This window comes from Cydia fagiglandana, chromosome 22, assembly GCF_963556715.1.
Source record: "Cydia fagiglandana chromosome 22, ilCydFagi1.1, whole genome shotgun sequence".
Classification (NCBI taxonomy): Eukaryota; Metazoa; Arthropoda; class Insecta; order Lepidoptera; family Tortricidae; genus Cydia; species Cydia fagiglandana.
The window spans coordinates 1,498,280-1,522,561 of record NC_085953.1 but is presented as its reverse complement, the minus strand read 5'-3'; the positions used below and the strand labels follow the sequence as shown (position 1 = coordinate 1,522,561).

Sequence of the window (24,282 nt, the reverse complement as noted above, 5' to 3'; positions counted from 1 at the left end):
ACTGCAGCATTAATAATATCACTAAAATCGTAAGGTAGTGTAAACCACTAGGTAGCTATTTGGCTCAACGAAAATCGCGATTGTATCGAAAGATGATATCGACTAACGCACATAACGAGGTCTTATTTGAATCTGCAGTAGCGTTCAGAAGTGCATGGATAGATGTCGACCGTAATGCCTTAATATTACGGTTGAAACATATCCATGCACTTGAACGCCAGTGTACGTACAGTAAAATTAGTGTCATTGAAGTATACAACCAAAAAGACTAGTGTAATTCACACATGAAATGTGTTGCGATGACGCGCCGCAACGCAACGCACCAGTGGGGCCTGAGGGCCTACCGCGAACCACGTTGGACGTGTTACCTCTCTGTCGCTCTTCTAAATTCGTACGTAAGTGTAACAGTGAGGCAATACGTCGAACGTGGTTCGCGGTCGGCCTTTTGGCCCAAAAGTCTCACCAAGAAGGTGCAGAGGAGTGAAAAGGATATGAAGTAGGGGAAAACGAGCCAGCTGCCGCAGCCGGTTCCGTCCGGGTCTATCTTCGTCAAGTTCTCGTTGTTCGGGTTGTAGCACTTGGCCGGTTCGTTCGGACGCTCCTTGTTGTTCCGGGATAGCGCCATCATGATTTCCTGCCATGCTTCACCTGGAGAATAATAATGAGAATGTTTATTTTATTCTTCAATTTAGCAGTCATCATCTCAGCCATAAGACGTCTTTGGGGGGTGTATGCCATAATCGCCACGCTTGGCAGGCGGGTTGGCGATCGCAGTCGAGTACACCGAATTTGAGGGACGCTGCTGCCCGTCCACCGGTGGTCTTGGACGTAGTTTAAGGACATACCCGGGTCCATTTAGCAGTACTATTAGTTATTCTGTGATTTAGCCATATGACTCAAGAATGTCAAAAACTGCCTCCAGGTAGCCACCATAGCCCCCAATAGATACTGGCGCAAAATTTGGTGGGCTCAGGCTGACTTTGTCTACAGTTGTACCTTCTTGACACAATACCGATTCATAAATTGTCACCTTCGTAAGTCGTTCACATTCTTACATCGTTAATTTATTAAGTAGTTATACATAGAATAGAATATGGTTATTTTTATTAAGTGTGTGCGTGGGATAAGGGCAGGGGAAAGAAGAAGAAGAAGAGATAATTATCTTTATTCGTAAGTACAACCGAGGCAAATTTAATATAAAAATAAGCATAGAAACATTAAAGTGCCTCGAAATGGCCTCATCTCAGCATGTTCCAGCGCTGATCTTCCAATGAGACCGTATATATGGGCAAGAGCCCATATTAGTCTAAATCAGAATTTATCATTGTTTCAAGTCCTGTATGGAGATCCTGAGGATGACTTGGTAACAAGATGTAACGTGTATCGAGCTTGTTATTGGCGGGGGTCAGCATTGTATTAAGCAAGTGAATTTTCTTACCTGTCGCAGATCTGAACAGTGCCATCAATGCAGAACCAAATGTTTGGAAATTATTGTGTTCAGTTATGATTTCATCGTCCACGTCTATCTTTCCAAATAGCTGAAATAGAAATAACGCATATTCATACAATTGTAAAATAAAAGAGCATTTTTTAAAGAAAATACATTTTTATATATTTATGAGAATAGGGGTGCGTGGGGGATCCTATCTCATCGCATAATAATTGATTGTCATAATGCAATGCCACGCATAAATCTCTTTTCGCATATTTTTTCTCCAGCTGAAACAGGAAGTATTTTCCAAAATATTTTGCATAGGTTGTATAGAATAGGGTAGGTTAGGTTAGGTTTGTGTTATAATTTTTCAGAAATGTTAATATTTCCAGCACAATAACAATTATGCGAAATGAGTTTTATGCGTAACATTACATTAGGACAATCAATTATTATGCTACCCAATATGGACCCGGTGCGTGGTCAAACCCGATAAGTCGAGTAAAAAGGATTTTTGAAATTAGAACTACCTATATGTGACATGCGTAGAATTCTTATTTTAATGATAAAATATTTGGATTTATCGGGTTTGACCTCCAAACCCTCGAATTTTATCGTCTGTTCTGAGACTTTTCGTTACCCGATTGCTTTAATAATAGATTTTTCACCACACTGTGACCACAATTGTGACAGGAAAAAATGGTGTCGACAGAAAATGTGTCGACACGTGGCCAAACGCCGACCGAAATGGTTGTATGGGAAGTTTTATGAATAAGGGGGGACACCAACCTGCATTCCCACTACAGCATAGATGAAGAACAGTAGCACGATAAGTAGGAATACGTAAGGCAGGGCTTGGAAAGATTTGATGAAGGTCCACAGGAGCGTGCGGATCCTTTCCCCTCTAGAGAGCAGTTTTATCAACCTCATGGCTCGGAACAATCGGAAGAACGCCACGTACTTAAGCACAGAACCTTTGCTTTTATCGGGTGTCATCTGAAAAAAAAAATAGACAGTCGTTTCAGAGAACGGTCTCATAGCAAAAAGTCTCGACCAACAGCTTAGAGTGGCTGGATCAAGGGTCAGATCAGATGCAGAAGGAGCGGAGCAGATAGTTATTTTGCTGCAGCTGCAGATAGGTTCCTCTCAGCGCCCCTGCCTCCCAGCAGCTTGAGCCAGCCTGCCCCGCTGCTCTCTAAGGTTAGGCTTTTTTATCACAGTTTTACTTTTAATTTTTCGATCCTACCTCGATCTTCAACTCTCTGGTCATGGTTATCAACATATAATTTATTTAATTTCTCATGGACTTTAACATCAGAACGAAATTAATCCAAACTATATGTTAAAGAAATCTGAGGTAATAATCTAATAATATAAGTGTTTTATGGTTCATCATCTTTAGAGAGAGATTGTACTCACAGTGGGATCCATTTCATTGACCTGCGTCACAACAATGTCAATGATACTGCCAACGACAATGATGAAGTCGAATGTGTTCCACGCGTCACCAAAATAGTTCTAAAAAAAGATTAAATTTTAAAATAAGTTATTCCAAAAATTACATTTCTGATACACGCTTTTATCGCTGACTGAACTCTTTCCACAAGCAACGGGCTCTAAATATGTATTAAGTAATTCTAAAAGCATTATATAAAATTATTTATCGACCATGCAAACTTACTTTAAATTTAAAAGCAGCTAGTTTGAAAACAAACTCCAATGTAAACACAGTTGTTAAAATCATGTTTAAATAATCGAGGAGCTGAAAGAAAAATATACAGAATATTAATTGCAATAAACAGACTTTGGCAAGTCTGATTCCATTGAAACTTATTTCGTTCGTCAGACAAATCGGTGAAATTTGCCGAAAAAACTTTTTTCAAAAATTTATAAAAAATAGCCTTGACCATATTTCTTTAGGCAACCCTATTTATTTATGTTCGGAACATATCGGGGGGCACGGCAGTGCCCCCGCCAAGTCGAGCGCGAAGCAAACACTGCCGTACCATCCTTTACTGGAACCATTTCGCCGCATTTTCAGGCCCCTATTTGAGAACCTCTGGATAAGACCAGAACGCAGAAATTTTGGTCATCCAGTAAGCTATAATCACATACTTAAAATCCAAAATTTCAAGTCTGTAGGTCATTTAGTTCCGAAGTTAAGCGAAAGCAAAGTTTCGCATTTATGAAACTCACTCATGATCAATTGATCATCAGAATAGAACTAGTACTTCCCATAAACTCAGAGAGCTGAAATTTGGTACAGAGTTAGGGTTTAATGGCCACATAATGGGAAAACCTAAAAATATTGCAATATCAGTCACGTTTTAAAGATCTAAGAACTGCATAAGTAAGTTTGTAATCCCATATAAATATATGATATTACAAAGTTACTGTTGCAGTTCCTACAAATAGTAGGTAAAGTAAAGTAAAGGTACACTACGATGTACGATGTGAGTATGAATGAAGATATGTTTAGTTATGATATGTGTATACATAGTATGGGTATGAGTACCCGAAAAGAAGGACTGCCTACAAAAAGAGATGAGATCCCATCAAAAACATTACATGTAAAAAGGTGCAAGTCTCGCAACGCTTTTACTACAAAAAAGTTTTAAGATGTAATGTGAAACCAAGTCGGTTATTTTAATCAGTGCCAGGGGGTGTTAAAACCGTATCAATAAGATATCTTTAATTTGTAATACGTATAATGACTTGGCCATCGCACGGTTGCATAATGACAAAAGGATCATCGTCACCTATTAAAAATAATTCTAATTGAACATAACGCTAGCGCTAATTGCAGTTTGAGCATTTACACATATTTACGAGTACGGTACGAGTAAAGCATTGTGTGCGATTGCCAAGTCATTATATGATGATTAGTGACGGATTACTGATTATTATTTAATTATTAGATTTAATGAATGGGCAATACGAAAAACTGTTGCTACTGTACAAGAATCAGAAGCGGAAAAAAAGAAAAGAAAGATTTGTAATAATAAAAAAACTACTCCTAAAAAGAAAAAAAATGTGTTAAATAAGAAAATCTAATAAAATAAATCAATATGCCCACGTTTCTACAAAAAGAAGTGAAATCCCACCAAAAACATTCTGTAAAAAACTAGCCAAGTCTCGATGGAGCTGCTTGTTTATCTCTAAAAAGTAATGAAATCTAGACAAAGTCGTGCCAAGTCTAAGGTTCCTTACTGCGATTTCTTTATTATTATAGTTAATGTTGTGTGACTTGGCCGTTGAAGGGTACACAAGGGTACAAAACCAGGTGCTCCATGACACCATTGCACCAATCTGCCATTGCACCAAAAAGAAGTGTTTGTTTCAGGCTCGCCCATACATAAGTATTATTGAAATACGCAGCTTTATCAAGCCTACAATTGACTGGTTATTGAATCAACGTTTTCCAAGTGGCAATTTTCCATCGTCAATGGGTAGCGGTTCTGGCGACAGATTGGTGCAATGGTGTCATGGAGCACCTGGTTTTGTACCCTTGTGTACCCTTCAACGGCCAAGTCACACAACATTAACTATAATAATAAAGAAATCGCAGTAAGGAACCTTAGACTTGGCACGACTTTGTCTAGATTTCATTACTTTTTAGAGATAAACAAGCAGCTCCATCGAGACTTGGCTAGTTTTTTACAGAATGTTTTTGGTGGGATTTTCTTTCATATTTTCATAGATTCATCCGTCAGACAGATTTGTGAAGATCGACCATATGTGGGATCTCCTACTACGAGTATAATCCTATGTAAAGACATAGGACTCAAACTATCTCAATACCAAATTTCAATTAAATCGGTTCAGCGGCTTAAGCGTGAAGAGGTAACAGACAGACAGACAGACAGACACGCTTTCGCCTTTATAATATCACAGTATGGAAGTATGGATATGAACAAAAGTTCATTGGATAATTTTAACAGTTGTCACTTTATGAGAAATGTAGAAAAGTTTATTCAACCCAATTTACAATAAATAAGGCTCATACGACCTAGCCCATGTCATTATCGTTTATAGAAAACAGTCTGACCGACCGGTCTGGTAGACCGTTTTCACGTGACAATTTCCATACATTATTTCACTAAATAATAGGGTGGAGCGAAATCCAAAATTCTTGAATATCGCAATGGAACCCGTCTAAAAGGATGTCTAATTTTTTATTATTTAAGGGAAAAATAATTAAAAAAATATTGGTATATACTTTTAGCCCTCTACTCTTCGATTATATATAGCAATATATGTATATTTTTAATAAATTTAATTTATGCTTATTTTTTTAAAAACAAGTTTTATTCATTAAATAACATCTTTTTTTTACAGATATACTCAATTCCTATACTTATTTTTGTTTATAACGTATATTTTTATGACACGGTAAAACCACGAAAATAGGGGTTTTATGGAAAATGCCCTTTAACCCGGATATTGTGCACAAATTGGAGTTTACAACCCATTACAGAATCGTGAAAACTATTTTGAACACGATAAGATAATAAAAATAATACTAATATAAGTATATACAGGGTGAAATTTAATTCACTGGCCAAATTGAAACACCCGAAAGAACTCGAAAAAATATTAAACACGTGTTTTTTCTTTTAATACCGCTCAGTACTTTTTTTTCGAAATAACTCATCATCAAGTTGTCCCAAAAACCTCGTACGTTATGGTGAACCGACAACTACCCACACCCGATTCTCTCTTATCAGTTAAGGTCATTGACACCCCGCCCCTCCCGCTGTTTGCAATCGCGTCACCAATTATGAACCCTATTGCAGCGAGATAAGAAGACGCTTACCTACATAAGTTGCTAATTCTTCCTTCATACTTTAACGGGCTTAGAACCGTCAAAATACAAAGTCAACCCATTTTTAATCTAAAATGTTATTTCTGACATTCTGACTAATGATTATTAACAAAACGTCCGTGGCTTAAAAACGATGAGTAAAAACTAGGTCAGGAATCTTTGCATTCAGGCGTATTTAAAAAATTCAATCAACTTACGCAACTAACGAAAGTCCCACGAGATGGTACTCTTGGATTCAATCCTTGTCTGCGAAGGCGTGGAACTGATTTCATTTCGTATAATCTTTGTGCACCACGTAAACACTCACCACTTAATAAATAACACCGTACCACTTCGTAATATTCCCGGTTCGAAATCATTTTTTTAAACCTTAGTACGCGCGCGATTATTATTTTAAGGTTGGCGAGTGACGAGTGACTAATCATTTATGCTTACCGTTATGTTTACCGCTAGCGCGGAATGGTTTAGTTTAGACTACCCTCGAAATTGATAAACCTGCCTACCATAGCCAACACTAACTAGGTGGACCCTATTGCAACGATTATAAGGTTTATTGAAGGTCAGATAAGGGTTTTGCTGATGTTGTTATTAAAACCTACTATTAGGTTTGTTTACATTTGTGGTAATAGGGTGACCACGACTCGTGGAAAATATTTAAAAATTAAAAAATGAAAATTAAAAAAAAATTTACTCTTTTTTTTCGCTAAATAGATTCCTTAAGTGTAACCTAGTGCCGGGAATGAATATGGCCAGTGATTTAAATTTCACCCTGTATATGCCTAACATACGCGTGAACATGACCCAAAAAGGGCGTAAGCGACGCCGGAGGGCGAAATTTGACGCTTGTTTAAACATATAAGTAACCTTTTCTTTGCAGTAAAATGATACTTTTCGTAATCAATAACATCGTTACTTTGACATAAGAATGTCTAAAAAAAAAATAACTCATATATTTTTTTTACACTGTAGCATTTTCCTTGTTTTGCATGAAATTGCTGTTTAATATGAAATTTAGAAATTATATTATTGCATAAATATTGAAAAATTCACTAAAATTTTGGTAATAACTTATTATACGCTTATTAAGTATTATATAATTTCAATAAAATGTACACATATTAGTGAAATAGTATATTTTAATAAATGATGAAAATTTACCTTTATTAATTTCTTTAGCGGCTGAGTAGAGGGCTAAAAGTAGTGTTGATTTTGAAACTTGATATAATCACTATAATCTACATGACAAACTGCAACTTTTGGAACCGGTTCCACATTGATAATCAAATTTTTATTTTTTTCCATACAACGACGCTCCACCCTACTAAATAATGCCAAGCGTGGCAATTATGGCATACACCCTCCAAAGGGGGAGGCCTATGTTCAGCAGTGGACGTCTTAACGCTGAGGGCTCCTCTACACGATGGGCCAACGCCGGCCACTCCAAGGGACGCAGCCATGCGGTAGAATGAGACTGCAATATCACTTACTCCCTCTAACGCATAAATGCGTCCCTTGGAGTGGCCGGCGTTGGCCCATCGTGTAGAGGAGCCATGAGATGATGATGATTTCACTAAATAATGTATGGAAATTGTCTCGTGACTTTTCGTTGCATCTGTCATCACAATACATTTTTTCTTTTCAATCGGCGTTTGTCAATGTATATTTGTCATCTTTTCTAGGCCCCCTGGCGGCCTAGCCAAGGTGACAATCGTTTGCGCTTCGCTATCGAATCGCTTTATGTCTCTCTATCGCTCTTCCATATTACATAGTGCGACAGTGGCAGTAGCGTTTCGTTCGCTACGGAGCGATAGCGATTTACATGTTGTCTACGGGGCCTGCCGATGCCGGCCTCGCCAAGGTGACAATCGCTATCGCTTCGACAACGAAACGCTTAGTGTCTCTCTATCACTTCCATATTAGTGCGACAGTGACAGTTGCGTTTCGATCGCTACGGACGGAGCGATAGCGATTTGCATGTTGTCTACGGGGCCTGGTCAGAAACAGTCAGAAACACAAACTATATTTCGTATTGCATTATTTACCGTTTGATACCAAGGTTTAGCGTCATGGAACTTCATCATGAGGGCCAGCGTGTTGATCACGATGAATGTGAATATGAAGTACTCAAACGGCTCTGACGTCACGAACCACCACGTTTTGTACTGTATACGATGCTTTGGAATGTATCTGCACAAAAAATAAGACGACGGACCATGAGTTCGATTTTAAAATAACAAGTTATGGTTTTGGATAAGATGCCCGGCAAACGGGAACATGGTCGCCGTAAATCTACTTGGCGCCGTTCTGTGGAGCAAGAGCTGAGTGTATTGGGGATGTAGTGGGAGGAGGCTACCCAAGCTGCCCAGGACCGGAGTCAGTGGAAGAAAAAGATTCGAGCCCCATACCCCAGCATGTAACAGGATGGAAAGAAGAATTTCTGATTTTGAACCGGTTTTGATACGACCTTGACTCATTGGGCTCTTATTTTATCCTGCTTTTCAGCAGGAAATAAGGCCATAAATATCACTTTCAAAATGGCAATGGTTAAAAAAGTATTTTTATGCGATAACATCCACATTATCGTTTACAACTTAAATGAAATAAAATTACATATTTCTTACCTCCGACTTGGCTTTGCTTTTAACGCAAACTCCAAACAATTTCTTTGATTCTTTTCCAATTGTGAATCCTTAAACTCTTGCTCTCCTTCTTTCTGGAACGTCACTATGACAAAACCGACGAAGATATTCACCTGGAATTAAAATAGTGTTATCGTTATCGTCGTTATCACGTCAATCTTGTCGTCTCTGCAAGTTCATTTAAACTAATACATATTCCAAAATCCACTTTGTACCTTTTGTATAATGCCTAAGTTTCTATAGTCGCACCAATAAAAGTCTGCAGCGGATCCGGATAGCCCACGCAACGCAAGTGTCATTTATACATCATAATTTCATAGAAGTTTGACGTTTAAAACGACTATATTAAAGTGGCAAATCTTAAAATTACTCACCATGAAGAAAGCGATGACAATGATGTAGCTAATGTAGAAGAACGCAACCAACGGTCTCGAATTCTCTATAGGGCCCTGGTCCTCTGTATGCGAGTCCATTGAAACTGACAGTAAACTGGAAAAATCGTGTAAGCGTATCAGGGACCCTGATACGTCCAGGAAGGACATTTAAGGTTAACCCTAAGTCAAGGTTAACGTCCTGGGCGTGGGACTCTTAGATAAAAGTAACTTTATCTACTGCCTTCTTACAAGGACACTTTGATTTGATTATTTGATGTCATCAGCAAATGGTACTACATACGTACAAGGTTAATCATTTATTAGTTATTACATTGACCAAGAATATAAATGGGCTTAGAATAGAACCCTGCGGCACTCCGAGTATTTTTAGAAAACTTGGTTTTATTTATAAATGATTGCTCATGTTCGATAGCGGAAATATGAGGACGTACAAGATACTACCTTTAGTCTTTTACTTAAGGCAATATCAGGTATGTAGTATGTAGATCTTAGTGTTTTCATATCGAAATGGGATTTCTGTGATCATCGCAGTCAATTGCTTTAGAAAGGCCGAATGCCTAAAATTATTTCTTACCCTGGCCATCCTTCAAATGTAGATACGGTGAATAGAGTGAGCATCCCGCTCAGGACATCATCAAAGTTCCACTTATATTCCTTCCATGTTCGTTCCATCCTCTCAGGCTCGTTATTTTTATATATAATATATGTGCCCCTAAAATTTTCAGTAAATAATCTATTATAAATTTTTTAAGGATGCCAATTGAAGGAAGTTCTTCCTTTTTTTACAATATGGTACAGTCATCGATTCATCCTATTTGTTCATTTCATTTCTATTTTCTCGACTGTTTGATACTAAAGATAATATTTATCAAATGAGTATAATTTATGCGTGTTATGCAAGATAATTAAAATTCAAGCATTTTATAATTGGTATTTTTTATTTTATTTGTATTTTGAATTGCTAATAGTAATATAGTTATTTTAGTTACATAAATAGCATTAATTATATTTCTCTCATTTCTGTCATGTATATAAATATCATAAACTATCTACTTAGTTTGCTCAAAATTATATTATTAACTTGTTGAATGTAATAATGAAGTCAAAAAACGTTAAACTTAAATGGATCAATACTTACTGACATTCGGTCTCTGTCAGTTTTGTGGTATCGGTACAAAAGAAGAATTTCCCCTGAAATAATACAATAAAATTAAAAGTTTGGAATATATTGGCTTTAAATAAAAATATGTATATGCACATGCTTTATTGAAAAATACAAAGATTTAATACAAAGAAATTCAAACAGTTCCATATAAATATACTCGTATCGTTAAAATGTCTTTGTTTTATGCACCTTGCTATATACACAAGCAAAACTAAAAACTTAAAGGCCCCAGTACACAATGGGCCATTGCCGGCCACTCCAAGGGACGCATTTATGCGTTAGAGGGAGCAAGTGATATTGCTATCTCATTCTACCGCAAGGCTGCGTCCCTTGGAGTGGCCTGCGATGGCCCATTGTGTACTGGGGCCTTAAAATAAATTACACATTACTTAAAAATTACTTTTTAATATCATATCAGCTTTGCTTCTCATAAATGGTGAAACAAGTTTCCTTTTCGTTAGGTACTTACTTCTGATTTGATTATAATACGATCTGAGTATGTACTTCTTTGTATTTCATCTTTGTCTTTAATCAAAAAGTAATTTGTAATAATAAAGTCACATGATCTCGTTTCTATAAACCAAACACGACAGTAACAACACTTACTACATTTTTTTTTAATTTATAGGCACTTTACTACCCGGTTGAAGGCATTCTGCAAAAAGGTCTGTAGGTACTTTGTCGGCGACGTGACGCGAATCTGCAGAGTTAGATAAGTCTGCAACGATTTTGATAGTACACGCAGTGCAAGTGTTATTTTACTTCTATTAAACGTATAAAATAACACTTGCACTGCGTGTGCTATCAAAATCGTTGCAGAATTATCTTGGTTTAACTATATTATATACCAATACTGTATCGTTGATTATAAATTATAAAGTTTTCAAGCGTTATCATTTATCATACCAAATATCTGCTTCTCATCTTTATCAAAAAGTAGAATCCGTTTATTATGACTCCGCTTATACTGACCAACCGCTTACTATGACGTAATTATTGTGCGAAGTTTGGTTTTCATATAAAATTATTTGTGATAAATTCGGATAAGATGACTTCGCTTATAGTGACAAACCGCTTACTATGACCTAAAAATCCTATTTCCATGAAATTATGTCCGGTTAAACTGACACATTTGCTGGTTTCCGTCACCACATCTTTCCCTGCGAGGACGTTTGGTGTGTTCGTAGCGTGTAAGGTATTTTAGTTTTAACAAGTTGATATTTGTTACAAGTTTAATAAAACTCATTTCTCACAAAGGAATTTGGGATTAATTTGGAAAACATAACAAAAATAAGAAGTTGTACAAGTATGTTTTATATGACATCCGCTTAGTATGACGTGTTTGTCAGTTCCCTTCGATGTCATTATAAACGGATTCTACTGTACTACAAAATAACCTCACGTACCCAACTCTTTCGAATGCCTTCGTAGTTGAAAGGTCCCATGCCATTTGTTATCATAATTATATTAATTATAATACATCTAACCAAGTACTAAAATGCCTACTGAACTTATAGAGCAAGTTCAAACTTTCTAACGATAAATATTTTTTGTAATTGAAGATAAAAGTTAAATGTTACCTTAAACAACTGAATTCCTACAACGGCAAACATAAACTGTAATATGTGATTTATTAAAAAAATATTCCCAATAGATCTAATGGAAGCTATCACACATTTTACTACGTACTACACAGACATAACGCAATACAAGATGCATTTAACAAAAATGTGCAACAAACAACATACAAAACAAAAACGGGCCACATTCGACAATAAAAATTCAAGAAATTGACACATTTAAAGAGTATAGGTATAGTTTGAGTAGGTATTAGTACATTCAACATAAAATTTACCAAAATCACAGGGTTTTTAATAACATTGTCAGCGTGTGATCCAATGTGTAGTCGTGGTGTTGACATTTGGGTAAAAAAAAAATCAAAAACAGATTAATTCAAAAATATTTCAAAATGTTACATACACGGCTCACGTTAGTCCTTGGTTTCGAAAAAAAACATTCGTTTATTTATTTATTTTTTTAACTTGCCAGCGTCCTGATCTGACTTGTAAGCTTTAAAAAAGACCAAAAACACTTAGTTAAACCAAGTACCTTTCTCCTAGTAAATGAGCGTAAATGTCAAGGTAGGGCGGTTTGGGCAAAAAAAAACACAAAAGCTCGTTTTGAGTCCAAAAAAATCTTAAATTCCAATCAAAAATACACGCAACACCTTTGGGCTGATGGAAAAAAATGAAAAGAATATGGCATGCTTTTTATGTTAGCGAATTTTTTGGACTCACACGCGAAGCAAAAAGAAATGTTAGTATTCTAATTTCCAAAATGGCACGATTAAAGCCTCACACATAAAAAACGAAATCAGGTGATTGTGTGTAAAAAAACGTATTTTTGAGGGGCAGTAAATTGATTACATAAATAATTTTTATTAGTGTCTGTAGGGACCCAAAGGTGTCGTAAAAATTTAGCGTTTTTTATTATATTTTTGTGAATACAATTTAACCATTACCATTTTACCCTACCTTGAACATTTGCACGCCCATGACGGCAAACATGAACTGTAGAAGATTTGTCACCAACAAAATGTTGCCGATGGTTTTAATGGCAACGATCACGCATTGAACTACGTGCTAGAAATTTAAACAAATTAAAAAATACATATATCGTGTGTCAGAAATTTTGGTCAAAAATTTTGAAACGTAAAAATTTTGTAGGGCCAAGGGATTAAGTCGATTGTCACTAAAAATCATATCTACACAAAGAAATATCAAAGTAAGGTTTTCACAAAATAAAATTATAAAGTCAATAACAGATATCTGACATAAAATTCCACGTACAGTGGAACCTGGATAATTGCAATCTCAAGGGACCGGCCAGTTTTTGTCAATTAACCAGGTTTTTCATTTAAGCAGGTCGTGCCAATTAACGAGGTTCAAAAAATCGTTGTGTCAATTATAGAGGTTTTCATTAATAGAGGTTGCGTTCTGACAGATTTCTTTTATGGAGGTGCAAATAAACATTTAAAGTAGATTTACACGCTTACATTTTGTGTTTCTGGTCTATATATTGCTTCTGTCTATACTTGCACTTTTACACTACATTAATTACCACTTTCTTTTCTTATCATTTAGGTTTAAAAAAAATCCCTTGAATTGTAGAAGAAAGTTTTATTAGAATGTAAAAAACATACTTTGTTTTTTATTGATCAAAACTATTTCACCTACTACAGGCTGTTTATAGATACCCAATAAATAAATTGAATTCTGGATGGAGATATAAATAAAATGATAATTGCTATTAAAATATTGTTTATGCTGTCTACAACTACATTATTTCAATTACAGAGGTAAGAAGTAAGACTCGTTTCAATAATAGAGGTAAAAACAAGAGCAAAAATAACGGATTTTTTTAGCACAGTGTCAATTATAGAGGTCTTAAGTTGCGATGTGGTCAATTACAGAGGCAAAATTACGAAAAGCACAAAAACCTAGATTGCAATTATAGAGGTTCCAAAATTTCAATTATAGAGGCCTTTTGGTCTCTAGGGACCGGGACCGGACTTTTGGTTGCAATTATTGAGGTTTTCCATTTATCCAGGTGCCAATTAACCAGGTTTCACTGTATAAAGTGCATTGGGATAACTTCAGAAACGAGGTAATTTTGAAAATCACTGATATCTAAAAACTCTAGAAGCTTTTCATACTTTGACCAACACCCACACCACTGCAATGTTTACCAAGAAGGCACCTATCTTACTGTTTCTACAGTAGAAAGTGCTAATAGTTTAGTAGATAATAGTTATTTTTAAAGTTACCCCGTTTTCTAATTTACCCCAATACACGTTATATAAAATCCCTTTGTCCTGATCTCTTAACATAAAAATCATTAACAAATTTTTAACAAACAGAAACGTCTGCGAACGATAATTGATACTGTTTATTAAGCTCAGAATAGGTAAATTTAAAAATTGATTTTGGTGGCTCAGATGGCAGAGCACTGGAGTATCTATCCAGAGGCCGTGAGTTTAAGTCTCACACAAGACAGTAATTATTCCACTTTTAAATTTATTCTAAGCTTAATAAAAAAGCTTAAAAATACACTTTGTATTAAAGGTACAGTCAGCAGCAGAAGTTGCTAAGCGGGCGAGGTGTTCAAAATTACCTTGACACGCTCTTATTAGTCGCGTCAAGATCATTTTGAACACCTAGCCCGCTTAGCAACTTCTGCTGCTGACTGTACTCCAAATAATAATTTATCTCTATATTTTTTAGTAACGGATTCTTTAACTTGAATTGTCACAATTTCATCTCACTACCATCTTTTTCAACACGGGAACAGCTGTTGACTAAACGATGATGAGAAATATAGAAAAATACAGATTTTAAAAATATTAATAACTACTAAAAATTTATTAACCTAATCGTTTAACAAAAAATATAGATTTAATTGAAATGACAAATGATTTAAGATAACCGCTTCCCGTATTGAGGAGCATCGTTCTTCAGAACTACTAATGTACCGTCGGACAGTTTCCAAAAATGAGAAATTTCCATTTAAAATTTCAAGAACTTCTCATATTTGCGTAAAGGACTAAAAATTCTCCATTTCCAAAATGATTTTATTTTGTTTCCTGTGAAAATTTTCTATCGAGAACTAATAAAACTTTTTGGAAACTTGCACTGTAAAAGACGAATACTTATATAATATAGAGAATTATAAAATAACTAATAAAAACAACTGACCTTTAAGCCTTTGGCTCTGTTGATAGCTCTCAGTGGCCTTAACACCCTGAATACTCTTAATATCTTTATAAAGCCGAATTGAGATCTGTAAGAAAAAATGTTCAGTTTAATACCTAGCAAATTAACGATAATTGATAAACCTAATTGTAATTGTAGTATACAATCAATAAAGGTGAGTTAGAAGAATTAGCAAAACAATACAAACAAACTTACCCAACAATGGATACTAAGGACACAACAACCACCAACAGGTCAAGGAGGTTAAATGCTGATCTGCAGAAAGCGTCCTTATGGAACAGGAACCCATAGGTGATCAACTTCAAGCAAAGTTCCAAGGTGAATACGGCCGTGAAGAAAAAGTCCACCTTCTTTAAAGCCTGAAAAGTAATAAACATGAGTCATGAGTTGGTAGAAGTAGTAGGATTGTCAAGATGGAGCATTGAGCGTAAAGTGTTTAACATTATCACATCTACAACCTGGTCTATCGCGAATTTTTATTATTACCTTTAATTTACTGACGTTTCGACACAGGTTTCACTGGTCATGGTCACGGCCTAATTATGATTGTGTTGATATGTGTTCAAAACGCGAAAGATTTAAATGAGTAGACTTTAACATACTTATGCAATAAAATATTTTAAATATTCGGACATACTGGAGCTCAAGTAGTACCGGTTAAATTTAAAGTTGTGTTTCTTATTTTCAAAATACTATTTTTACTCTAAAGTTAACTTAGCAAAGATAGAGCATTATACTAACTGTCACAGACCCGAAAGCGTAGTATGGTTCGGGTATATGATGCGGAGGGATGACTCAAAATGGTAGCATGTAAAATTGCACAATGTGTGGTGACCTCGAATGAATAAGGAGGGATGGAAAAGGAAAGGAAAACCAAGGAAAGGTTGATAAATCGTGTGAGAGATGATATTAAAAGAAACCAGGTGAATGATGACTGATAAGTTGATGAACGACAGAGTAATATGGAGGAAAAGAACATGCTGGGATGCCAAGTAATGGGACTAAGCGAATGATGATGTCGCCCTTCGGGTTCGTAAAGCGAAGGAACTCACTTCTGCTGTGGGTTTATTCTCTAGTTTTGGCACTGGTTCTTCCAAAGCTAACATCAGTGAGGAGATCAGGATGCAAACCAGGATGATGTTTTTGAACACAGAGTTGTTCTGGATGTTGAAGCACATCACTCTGAAGCTGTTGGATAAACATTTAATATTTAGCAAAATTATCAGTAAAGACAACCTTTCAATATACCAACAATTAGGTTTACTTCATCCGTCCCGTAATCATAAGCTTAATAGCTAATACTTTCCCATTAAAGAAGTCTACAGATGCTATATTATCCTTATATAACATCTGTAGACTTCAGTAAGTAGGCACTTTGGGAATTTTGTTTAAATCTGTACTCTTTTTTAGATTTAAGATTTTTGATGTCTACTCAGAATCACAAATTCATGAGGTATTTCGATACTGGTAGGATTAAAAATTGTCCCAAGTTTTTTATTTTCATTCCGTTACCAAAAATACACGATTCAAGCATCATCGCCTCCATCAAGTACTAAAACTCTTGCAAAAAAAAAATATTATGTTTACTTTTGCCATGTACTTAATATGATGATGATGATGATGAATATATAAGTGTGCCCTATGAAAGGTTAAGTGGCATCTAAACTTTTTCAGAATTAATGGCTTAAAATAAGTTTTTTGCATCCGCACAACAACTTACGGGTTGGTCTTGGAAAAGATGAAGAAGCTAGTGCCGTCGGGGATGGGTTTCTCTTCGTCCTTAACTTCCACTTCGGAGAGGCGGCGAGGGCGGGCGGACACCGTTGGTTGACGTTTTAGTGGTGACGGCTCTTTCTTTATATCCCCTGTCCAGAAAGCAACATTAAAAGTACGTGGCGAGTGAGCAATCGGATACCTTTTGTTGGACATAATTATTAAGAGTGACATTCCATTTCCAACTGCAGCTGCAATACTGTTCATTTTACTATGGAAACGCGTCGCTGTCATTGTCAATTTCCATAGTAAAATGAACAGTATTGCAGCTGCAGTTGGAAATGGAATGTCACTTTATAAGTCATAGGTAATATAAAAATTTTACCTTCCAATAAAATTGTTATTATGTTTCCTATCCACATCGGATATCTTCATTGAGAGAGTAACGCGATCGTTGACCAATGATGCCGCTAGCGTCTATGTAGTCGCTCCGCCCCACGCCGTGACGTAGTTCCGCTTCCACTTCCTGCGAACCGTTGCTCGCTTCCCGCCACTCGCCACCGCCATGTCATTGTTGAGGAGAAGTACCGTCGGCATAAAAGTAGCCTAGTAGCCTGCCAGGAAGGCATTACTCAGATATCCGATGTGGATAGGAAACATAATAACAATTTTATTGGAAGGTAAAATTTTTATATTATGTGTTCCGTACTCCACATCGGATATCTTCATTGAGACCTGTTTATTATCTCCTGGTGGCGAGTTAGCGGGCGCGCAAGCGATAGGGCTACACCTACTGTCATAGAACTCAGAGAACGAATAAATATGTATACACCATATTGCAACCCATGAAATCACAGTGACTCGTTATAATGTGAATTACAGGAAATTGAGAATTGAAATTGTAATCTCAGGTTCGAAACTGGTTTAAGAGAATTCTCATTCGAAATCGCATCCGATCCGCAGAATCTCGGCGAGTCATGTTCCCAATTAACATAAGCGAAAATATCGCTAAGTGAATAGCTTTCCAGCCAATTTAGTTATTAAGTACATCGTGGATCAAAAGCAATCGTAGTCGAGGCCGGCTTGGATGAGACTGTGGCTGAAAGAAATAAGCGAAGTGTCCCCTAACATTTTGTGTAATTCTCGCAAGGTGACGTACCCAGACTACCTACTTATACTGGGTCTATACTTTATTCCGGAGCTTCTAAGAGTCCAGTCGGTAAGACACGTTATCTGGTTTAGAGCCGAATTTCGGACACAAAATAATAGCGTTAAAGTTATCTATGTAATTGCCCGGGCTACAGTGTAGTAGAGTAAGGTCATTGACCCTGCTGCCTGATGCTAACAGCAAAAGTGCGGCAGCTATTCTATCGTACTTCTTCTAACGTACCTAACGTTGTAGGGCTATTTAAATTAGGGCAAGTAGATGTCTCGCGTCCCAAGCTGGTGCTTTGGGAGGCGCTGGTCTCGCTATTAATGGCGTTGGAAGAAGGCATAGTGTCCGATAGTGGTTCATACACAGCACTTGTGAGAGGCTTATGAACGAGTATCGTTCTGAAAGCTAACATGGATAATAGAAATAGACGTCTGAGACAGCTCGCTACTTCACTGGATAGAGGTACCTGGCAGTTGATCTTATTTTTGATGCACCATAAAGACCGTTTCTACATTGTGGCCGTACATGCAGCCTAGACAAGGGGACGATCTAGGGGCTCCCGTTACTGTTTTCTATACAAACACAGTGCCGGAATCGGGAATATCCGGTTCTTCCATATTAGTGAGACAGTGACAGTTGCGTTTCGTTCGCTACGTAGCGTTAGACCTTGGCATGTTATATGCATGCGCCAGTCACGCCAGTAGCGGACGTCACTCCTGATCCCGCCAGCTCGGTGTTGGAGCGTCCTATCTGACAGGAGCTACGCCTCATTCTTAAGGTCGTTGACTCGTAAGGGAGGGCGGTCTGACGTTGTGTTCACTAGGACTGCCAGTAAATTGCAAGCTTACCACAGCTGCTTTAAGACTCCTTATCACGCCGTCGCAGTACACAGACTAGGCTGGGAGGTGGAGACATCCATGCCAAGTCTCACAGGCAGCTGTCAAAGGTCGTGGTAGCAGTTCAATGAGTCTGTTAAGAAATACCGTGGCACAGTGCGAGGGCTCTCGAAAGCGGAGGCCGGCCAACAAGGCGCCTGTCAGGTGAAGACAGTCTCGGCGGCTGCTGGGCGCAGCTGCCACTCGGGCGCGCAGTGACTTCTTGATAAACCGTTGCCCTCGGGGGTTGTACCGACCTGGCAAGTAGCAAGCAACCAGCGCGACCTGTAGACGATCTGCTGGCATCAGCAGTTTTTGCGACAGCCGTAGTAACGGAAGGGATGTAGTGTCGCCGTCGTTTTATGTATACTGTACCGGTGCGGTTGTATGTTTACACTTCTGTCGTCAGCGCTGCAGATGCGGCCCGTTAACGGTTACTCTTCGCTGAAAGGGCCTTACCTCGTACATTGTCTACCAATATTGGAGATTGTAACGGACTGCTTGCATAAGATGAGGAAGAAAGTGGTGCGAGGCTTTCGGCAGCTCCGTGTTGCTGGGGACTGCGAAGGCTTCACCTTCCTCCATGAACTAAAGTTTGCGAATTTGAGACTGAACAGAAGGCATTGAGTCTCATTTCTGCGAGAAACTCTGCAGCAAGGCAGGCCTGTATGTCGCGAAAAAGAAAACTTTCAATCGGTGTGTTGTGCCGCGTGTCCCACGTGATGTCTAGGAGCGTGATGGTCTAATTCGCTTTATCCGAAGAGACACCCTATATCGAGTTAGTATAGGGCATCGAGTTAGTAGCATGCTTTTAAGGAAATCGAACTGATGAAATCAAGTCTAAAATCGATTTTGGCGCTTTGCGTAACAAAACTGTTTCGATAAAGTCGAATACAGACAGATGGAAACTGCTGGAGTCCTCCTGGCCCCTTTCTCTTAGCACCGGAAACTCAAGCTTGTTCAGGCGCAGCGGGTTTATTTGTCCCATTTTGTTTATTATGGCTTTTCGCACGAGTTCGTCTTTGTAAGACGGAACTTAAGCTGGAGAGCGCGAGCAAGCAGAGATAATTATGTGAAGTCTGCAGACCTCGATGCCTTTCACCTCGGTTTCGAGCGGTCGCACAGGGCCTTGTCGCTAGCTGTTCTCTGGTTGGACCACTCCATGGCCTCGAGAAGTCGTAGGAGCTTCGAAGCGACACAGCGAAGTCGATCAGCACCTTTATGAAGCCCGGGAACACGACGTATTTTCCTCTGAGTATCGACATATCTTACCGCTTTCAACTCCGGGCAGTCGAGCCGCGCTAGGACGGGGCTCTTTACGACCTTGTCTGCCGTCGCCGGAGGATTCTTTAACCGAAACCAAGAGCTTAGCGGTCTGTTCGTGCTGTACCATACCATACCTATACCTGCACCATAGCTATAGGCGCCTGCGTACCTCAATGGAACCATGTGGACAGGACAAAACTGATACTGTGGCGCCCAGCGAGCAAGGGACGACATCGTCGTAGTTGCAGCATCGGTGGGCAGCATCGGCGTGATTGTGGCAACCGCCGCCGCTCGGGAGGCGCCGGTGCGTGAAGCTAGGGGCGCCATCGTGGCGGCCGGCCCGGGGGGGGGGGGGGGGGCACCGGTGCCTGAGGCCGGGCGGTTCATGGCGGCCGCCACTAGTTCGGGAAGCGCTGGTGCGTGAGGCGAGGACCCATAGTGGCGGCCCGCTCTAGAGGCGTTGTCGCGTGAGGCGGGCGGCTCCATCGTGGCGGCTGCCGCCACCGGCTCGGGAGGCGCCGGTGCGTGCGGCGAGAGGCGCCATCGTGGCGGCCAGCTCGGGAGGCACCGGTGCATGAGGCGGTCGCCGTCTGCAGCAACAGGAGCGGGCGTGTGACGCCTCTCGGAGTCCCGCGGACTGGAGGCGTCCGCACCGCGACAGGCGTCCGCACCGCGACTGCAGCAACAGGAGCGGGCGTGTGACGTCTCTCGGAGTCCCGCGGACTGGAGGCGTCCGCACCGCGACTGCAGCAACAGGAGCGGGCTCTCTCCCGCGGACTGGAGGCGTCCGCACCGCGACTGCAGCAACAGGAGCGGGCGTGTGACGTCTCTCGGAGTCCCGCGGACTGGAGGCGTCCACCGTGGCCCGCAGCGTCGCGGTGTCTCGGAGTCACCTTGGACGACAGCAGAAGAAAGACGCGGCGCCGGCGCGGCGCGCGCGGGCGGGGGCGGGCGCCGGGCCCGCGCCCCCGCGCCGGGGGACGGGGCGCCCCGGGCGCGCCGCAACTAACAACACGAGGTACTCCCAGGCTACTGCCTGAGAACCCTCCTTTAGTGACGAAGTAACTTCTGAACGCCAATAAAATTAGAATATCTTGTATTGTATTGTATTGTCATTTATTCACAAGAACATATCTGCCGCCCTAAGCTAAAAGGCAGTTTTTCGACATTTTGCCAAAATGGACTTTTTGTGATATTCGTAATGTAGAGATCGAGACGCATCGACCACTTTGGCCCGTTTTCCGATAAGTGGCTTAGTTTTCGAGAAAAATATCATAAAAAGACCGTATTTGCACAAATTTTCGTTCGTACCTAGTCTAAAAAGCGACTATTTGACAAAGCCAGGCTAAAACAACGTATATGCAGCTATACGTTTTTTTACGCTCTGGTTTGCGTAAAATCTTATCCACCATATCTAGCCTAAAATAACGTATAAGCCTAAAACTAGGCTAAAAATACGTAAAAGACGCTATACGCACTTTAAGATTAGGATCTTTAGCAAAATATTAGATCTGATACTAGTCTAAAAAATCGTATAATATTTTTTTTTGTTTAAATATCTCATACGCCATTTTAGCCTAGTATCACTTAACTTTTTTACGTCACCATAATAGTCTTTAGAAACGTATAACTATTATACGTTCTTCTTATTTTGTATGGACGTCGTATTAAACGCAAACAAACTTTTAAAATGGTTGAAAGTGCGTCTAACTAGTCTATAACGCAGTATATGCTCCAACCATCGTCATGCTCCCCGCGCGCCGAAAGACACCTTTACGCTAAGTAAAAGCCGTCAGCCGCAAGCGCAGGCTTGTGGCTGCCGGAATGAGAGCGGAGGTGGCTTTTTGCGCGCGAAATATTGACCGAACGCCAAGGTTAAAAAAATACTTTATTATTGCATTACCATCATATGTTATTAATAATATGTGGTGTTTACAATTAGTACCTTCGAGTATTATCATTTTTATCAAGGTATATACTTTAAAAATGCCTCGCAAATACTTCCGCTCGACAGCAAATACGTCTTTCTAGCGTAGTTTGTGATGGTAAAATTGTTCATACGTACTTTTCTACAGCAAACGTTGTTTAAGTTTTATTTATTCATTGGACGGTTTGACTGCTTTTATTTAAATAAAATCAAATTGATATTACAGCTAATCGTATCGGGTTTAATTCCTTATAAGCAAAGTAGGTATTTGACATTATGAAGAGTTTATATCTTATTGAAAAATGTTTTAAAGGGAAATTTAATGAGAATTCTTACGGGCAGTATAACATTTTCCGCCTAAGTATTTAGATAACCAGGACAAAGGACCATGGGCATCTTTGTATGGAACCTGGGTCCATCCAAAAACCAACTGAGAATTAAAGATAATATTATATACACATATATATATATATATAATATTTTACTTAAATGAAATACTTAAGTAGGTTTTATCTAGTTCATATCGCACCAATAGATTTCGATAAGAAATATCGTAAATTAATTACTGCTAATTATCATCATCATCATCATCATCTCAGCCTATATACGTCCCACTGCTGGGCACAGGCCTCCTCTCGAGCGCGAGAGGGTTTGGGCTATAGTCCCCACGCTAGCCCAATGCGGATTGGGGACTTCACATACACCTTTGAATTTCTTCGCAGATGTATGCAGATTTCCTCACGATGTTTTCCTTCACCGAAAAGCGACTGGTAAATATCAAATGATATTTCGTACATAAGTTCCGAAAAACTCATTGGTACGAGCCGGGGTTTGAACCCGCAACCTCCGGATTGCAAGTCGCACGCTCTTACCGCTAGGCCACCAGCGCTTCCTAATTATATTACGTTTTATTTATCATAGTATTTATATATTACAGTACTATCTATTACGTTTAAAAAAAAAACAATATGTATCTTAAAATAGGTTGGTATGTTTGTGTATTAGATAATAGTTGTATGTTAAAATAGTCAAAGCTATGAGTTTGTAATCTAATAGAAAAATTATTTTATTGTGAATCTCATTTTTAATTACAACCGCTAAAAGGCGTTTTAGAATGAAATAAATGACAGAGTATGTGCAGGAATTAATACACTCGTATTAATTTTATTGCTAATGTAGACTACATAATTCGCTAACGTATTACCGTGCGATGAAATTCCATGCCTATTGATAACAAACTAAAATAGATATTAGAGATGCCACGAATTCGGTAAAACATTATGTATTTTTTGAGTTACGTGTATGCAAAAACTGGTCACCTACAAAGATAAATGTTTGCTAAGATTTAAGTCAGCAGCAAGCTGGGTTCTCCATACAACTGTAGTTACGCTCTCATTTTAAAACGATAAGCTAGATTGCTCTAAAACTTTGTACTCAGTAAAGGATAAGGTATATCTATGCCTGTAATTAATGTGTAGCTTCAGATACCATGGAAAAAAATACAGCGAAAATAAGTTTTTCATACAAAACTTATTTTTCCTCTATTTCATTAGTTTTGTTGGAATATAAACTAATTAGGTACTGGCATAGATATACCTCATGTCATTGTATGTGCAATTTAGTACAATCCAACACGTTGTTTTAAAATGAGTACGAATCTCCGTTTTTATGGGAAGTAAAAATTCGGCTGAGCTTACTGCGGACTCTGTTAAGTTTCGTTGCTCATGCTCATTAGAAGTATATGTAATGTCATTAGTAGAGTCGAGTAAATCTAGTCTAATATACAAATAAAATCAGAAAGGCCGTACACTAAAAATTTGTTACATATTATGGGGCTATTCCCACTAGTTAGGTATCTACCGCCAAGTTGTTACCAGCGGTAACTACTGGGAATTTATATCCCACTTTTCTTCCCAGTAGCTACCACCAACTCAGTTTTGTGGTAACTACTGGGAACTTCTTTTTCCAGTAGTTACCACTGGTAAAAGGTGGGAATTTTTCCTAGTAGTTACCACCAACATTTTTTTACAGTACAGTTTAAATGTTTGTTTATTATATGAACACAAAACACTATACTACCAGGCTATTATTAAAAAACAAGATCCAGCGATTACTTT

The 24,282-nt window shown here is 38.7% G+C and overlaps 1 protein-coding gene across 5 annotated transcripts in view; it reads right to left on the bottom strand.

The window, feature by feature from the left end:
* The window catches only part of LOC134675567 (voltage-dependent calcium channel type D subunit alpha-1-like), a 93,594-nt gene that overhangs the window by 16,604 nt on the left and 52,708 nt on the right, over window positions 1-24,282 (bottom strand). For 4 of the 5 annotated variants that reach the window (XR_010099770.1, XM_063533844.1, XM_063533847.1 and 1 more), the window contains 15 exons: window positions 16,949-17,093; window positions 16,281-16,416; window positions 15,424-15,587; window positions 15,211-15,295; window positions 12,991-13,098; window positions 10,430-10,482; window positions 9,866-10,003; window positions 9,271-9,385; window positions 8,879-9,009; window positions 8,300-8,444; window positions 3,114-3,194; window positions 2,852-2,950; window positions 2,222-2,428; window positions 1,439-1,538; window positions 464-648 (listed from right to left, as the gene is read on the bottom strand). Coding sequence is in view for 4 of the 5 variants with exons in the window: in XM_063533844.1 (XP_063389914.1) it covers window positions 464-648; window positions 1,439-1,538; window positions 2,222-2,428; window positions 2,852-2,950; window positions 3,114-3,194; window positions 8,300-8,444; window positions 8,879-9,009; window positions 9,271-9,385; window positions 9,866-10,003; window positions 10,430-10,482; window positions 12,991-13,098; window positions 15,211-15,295; window positions 15,424-15,587; window positions 16,281-16,416; window positions 16,949-17,093 (1,892 nt within the window). In the remaining variant the exon portion in view is untranslated. Of the gene's footprint in view, window positions 1-463; window positions 649-1,438; window positions 1,539-2,221; window positions 2,429-2,851; window positions 2,951-3,113; window positions 3,195-8,299; window positions 8,445-8,878; window positions 9,010-9,270; window positions 9,386-9,865; window positions 10,004-10,429; window positions 10,483-12,036; window positions 12,145-12,990; window positions 13,099-15,210; window positions 15,296-15,423; window positions 15,588-16,280; window positions 16,417-16,948; window positions 17,094-24,282 lie in introns of all 5 variants that reach the window. The other variant, XM_063533846.1, reaches the window with a different exon arrangement.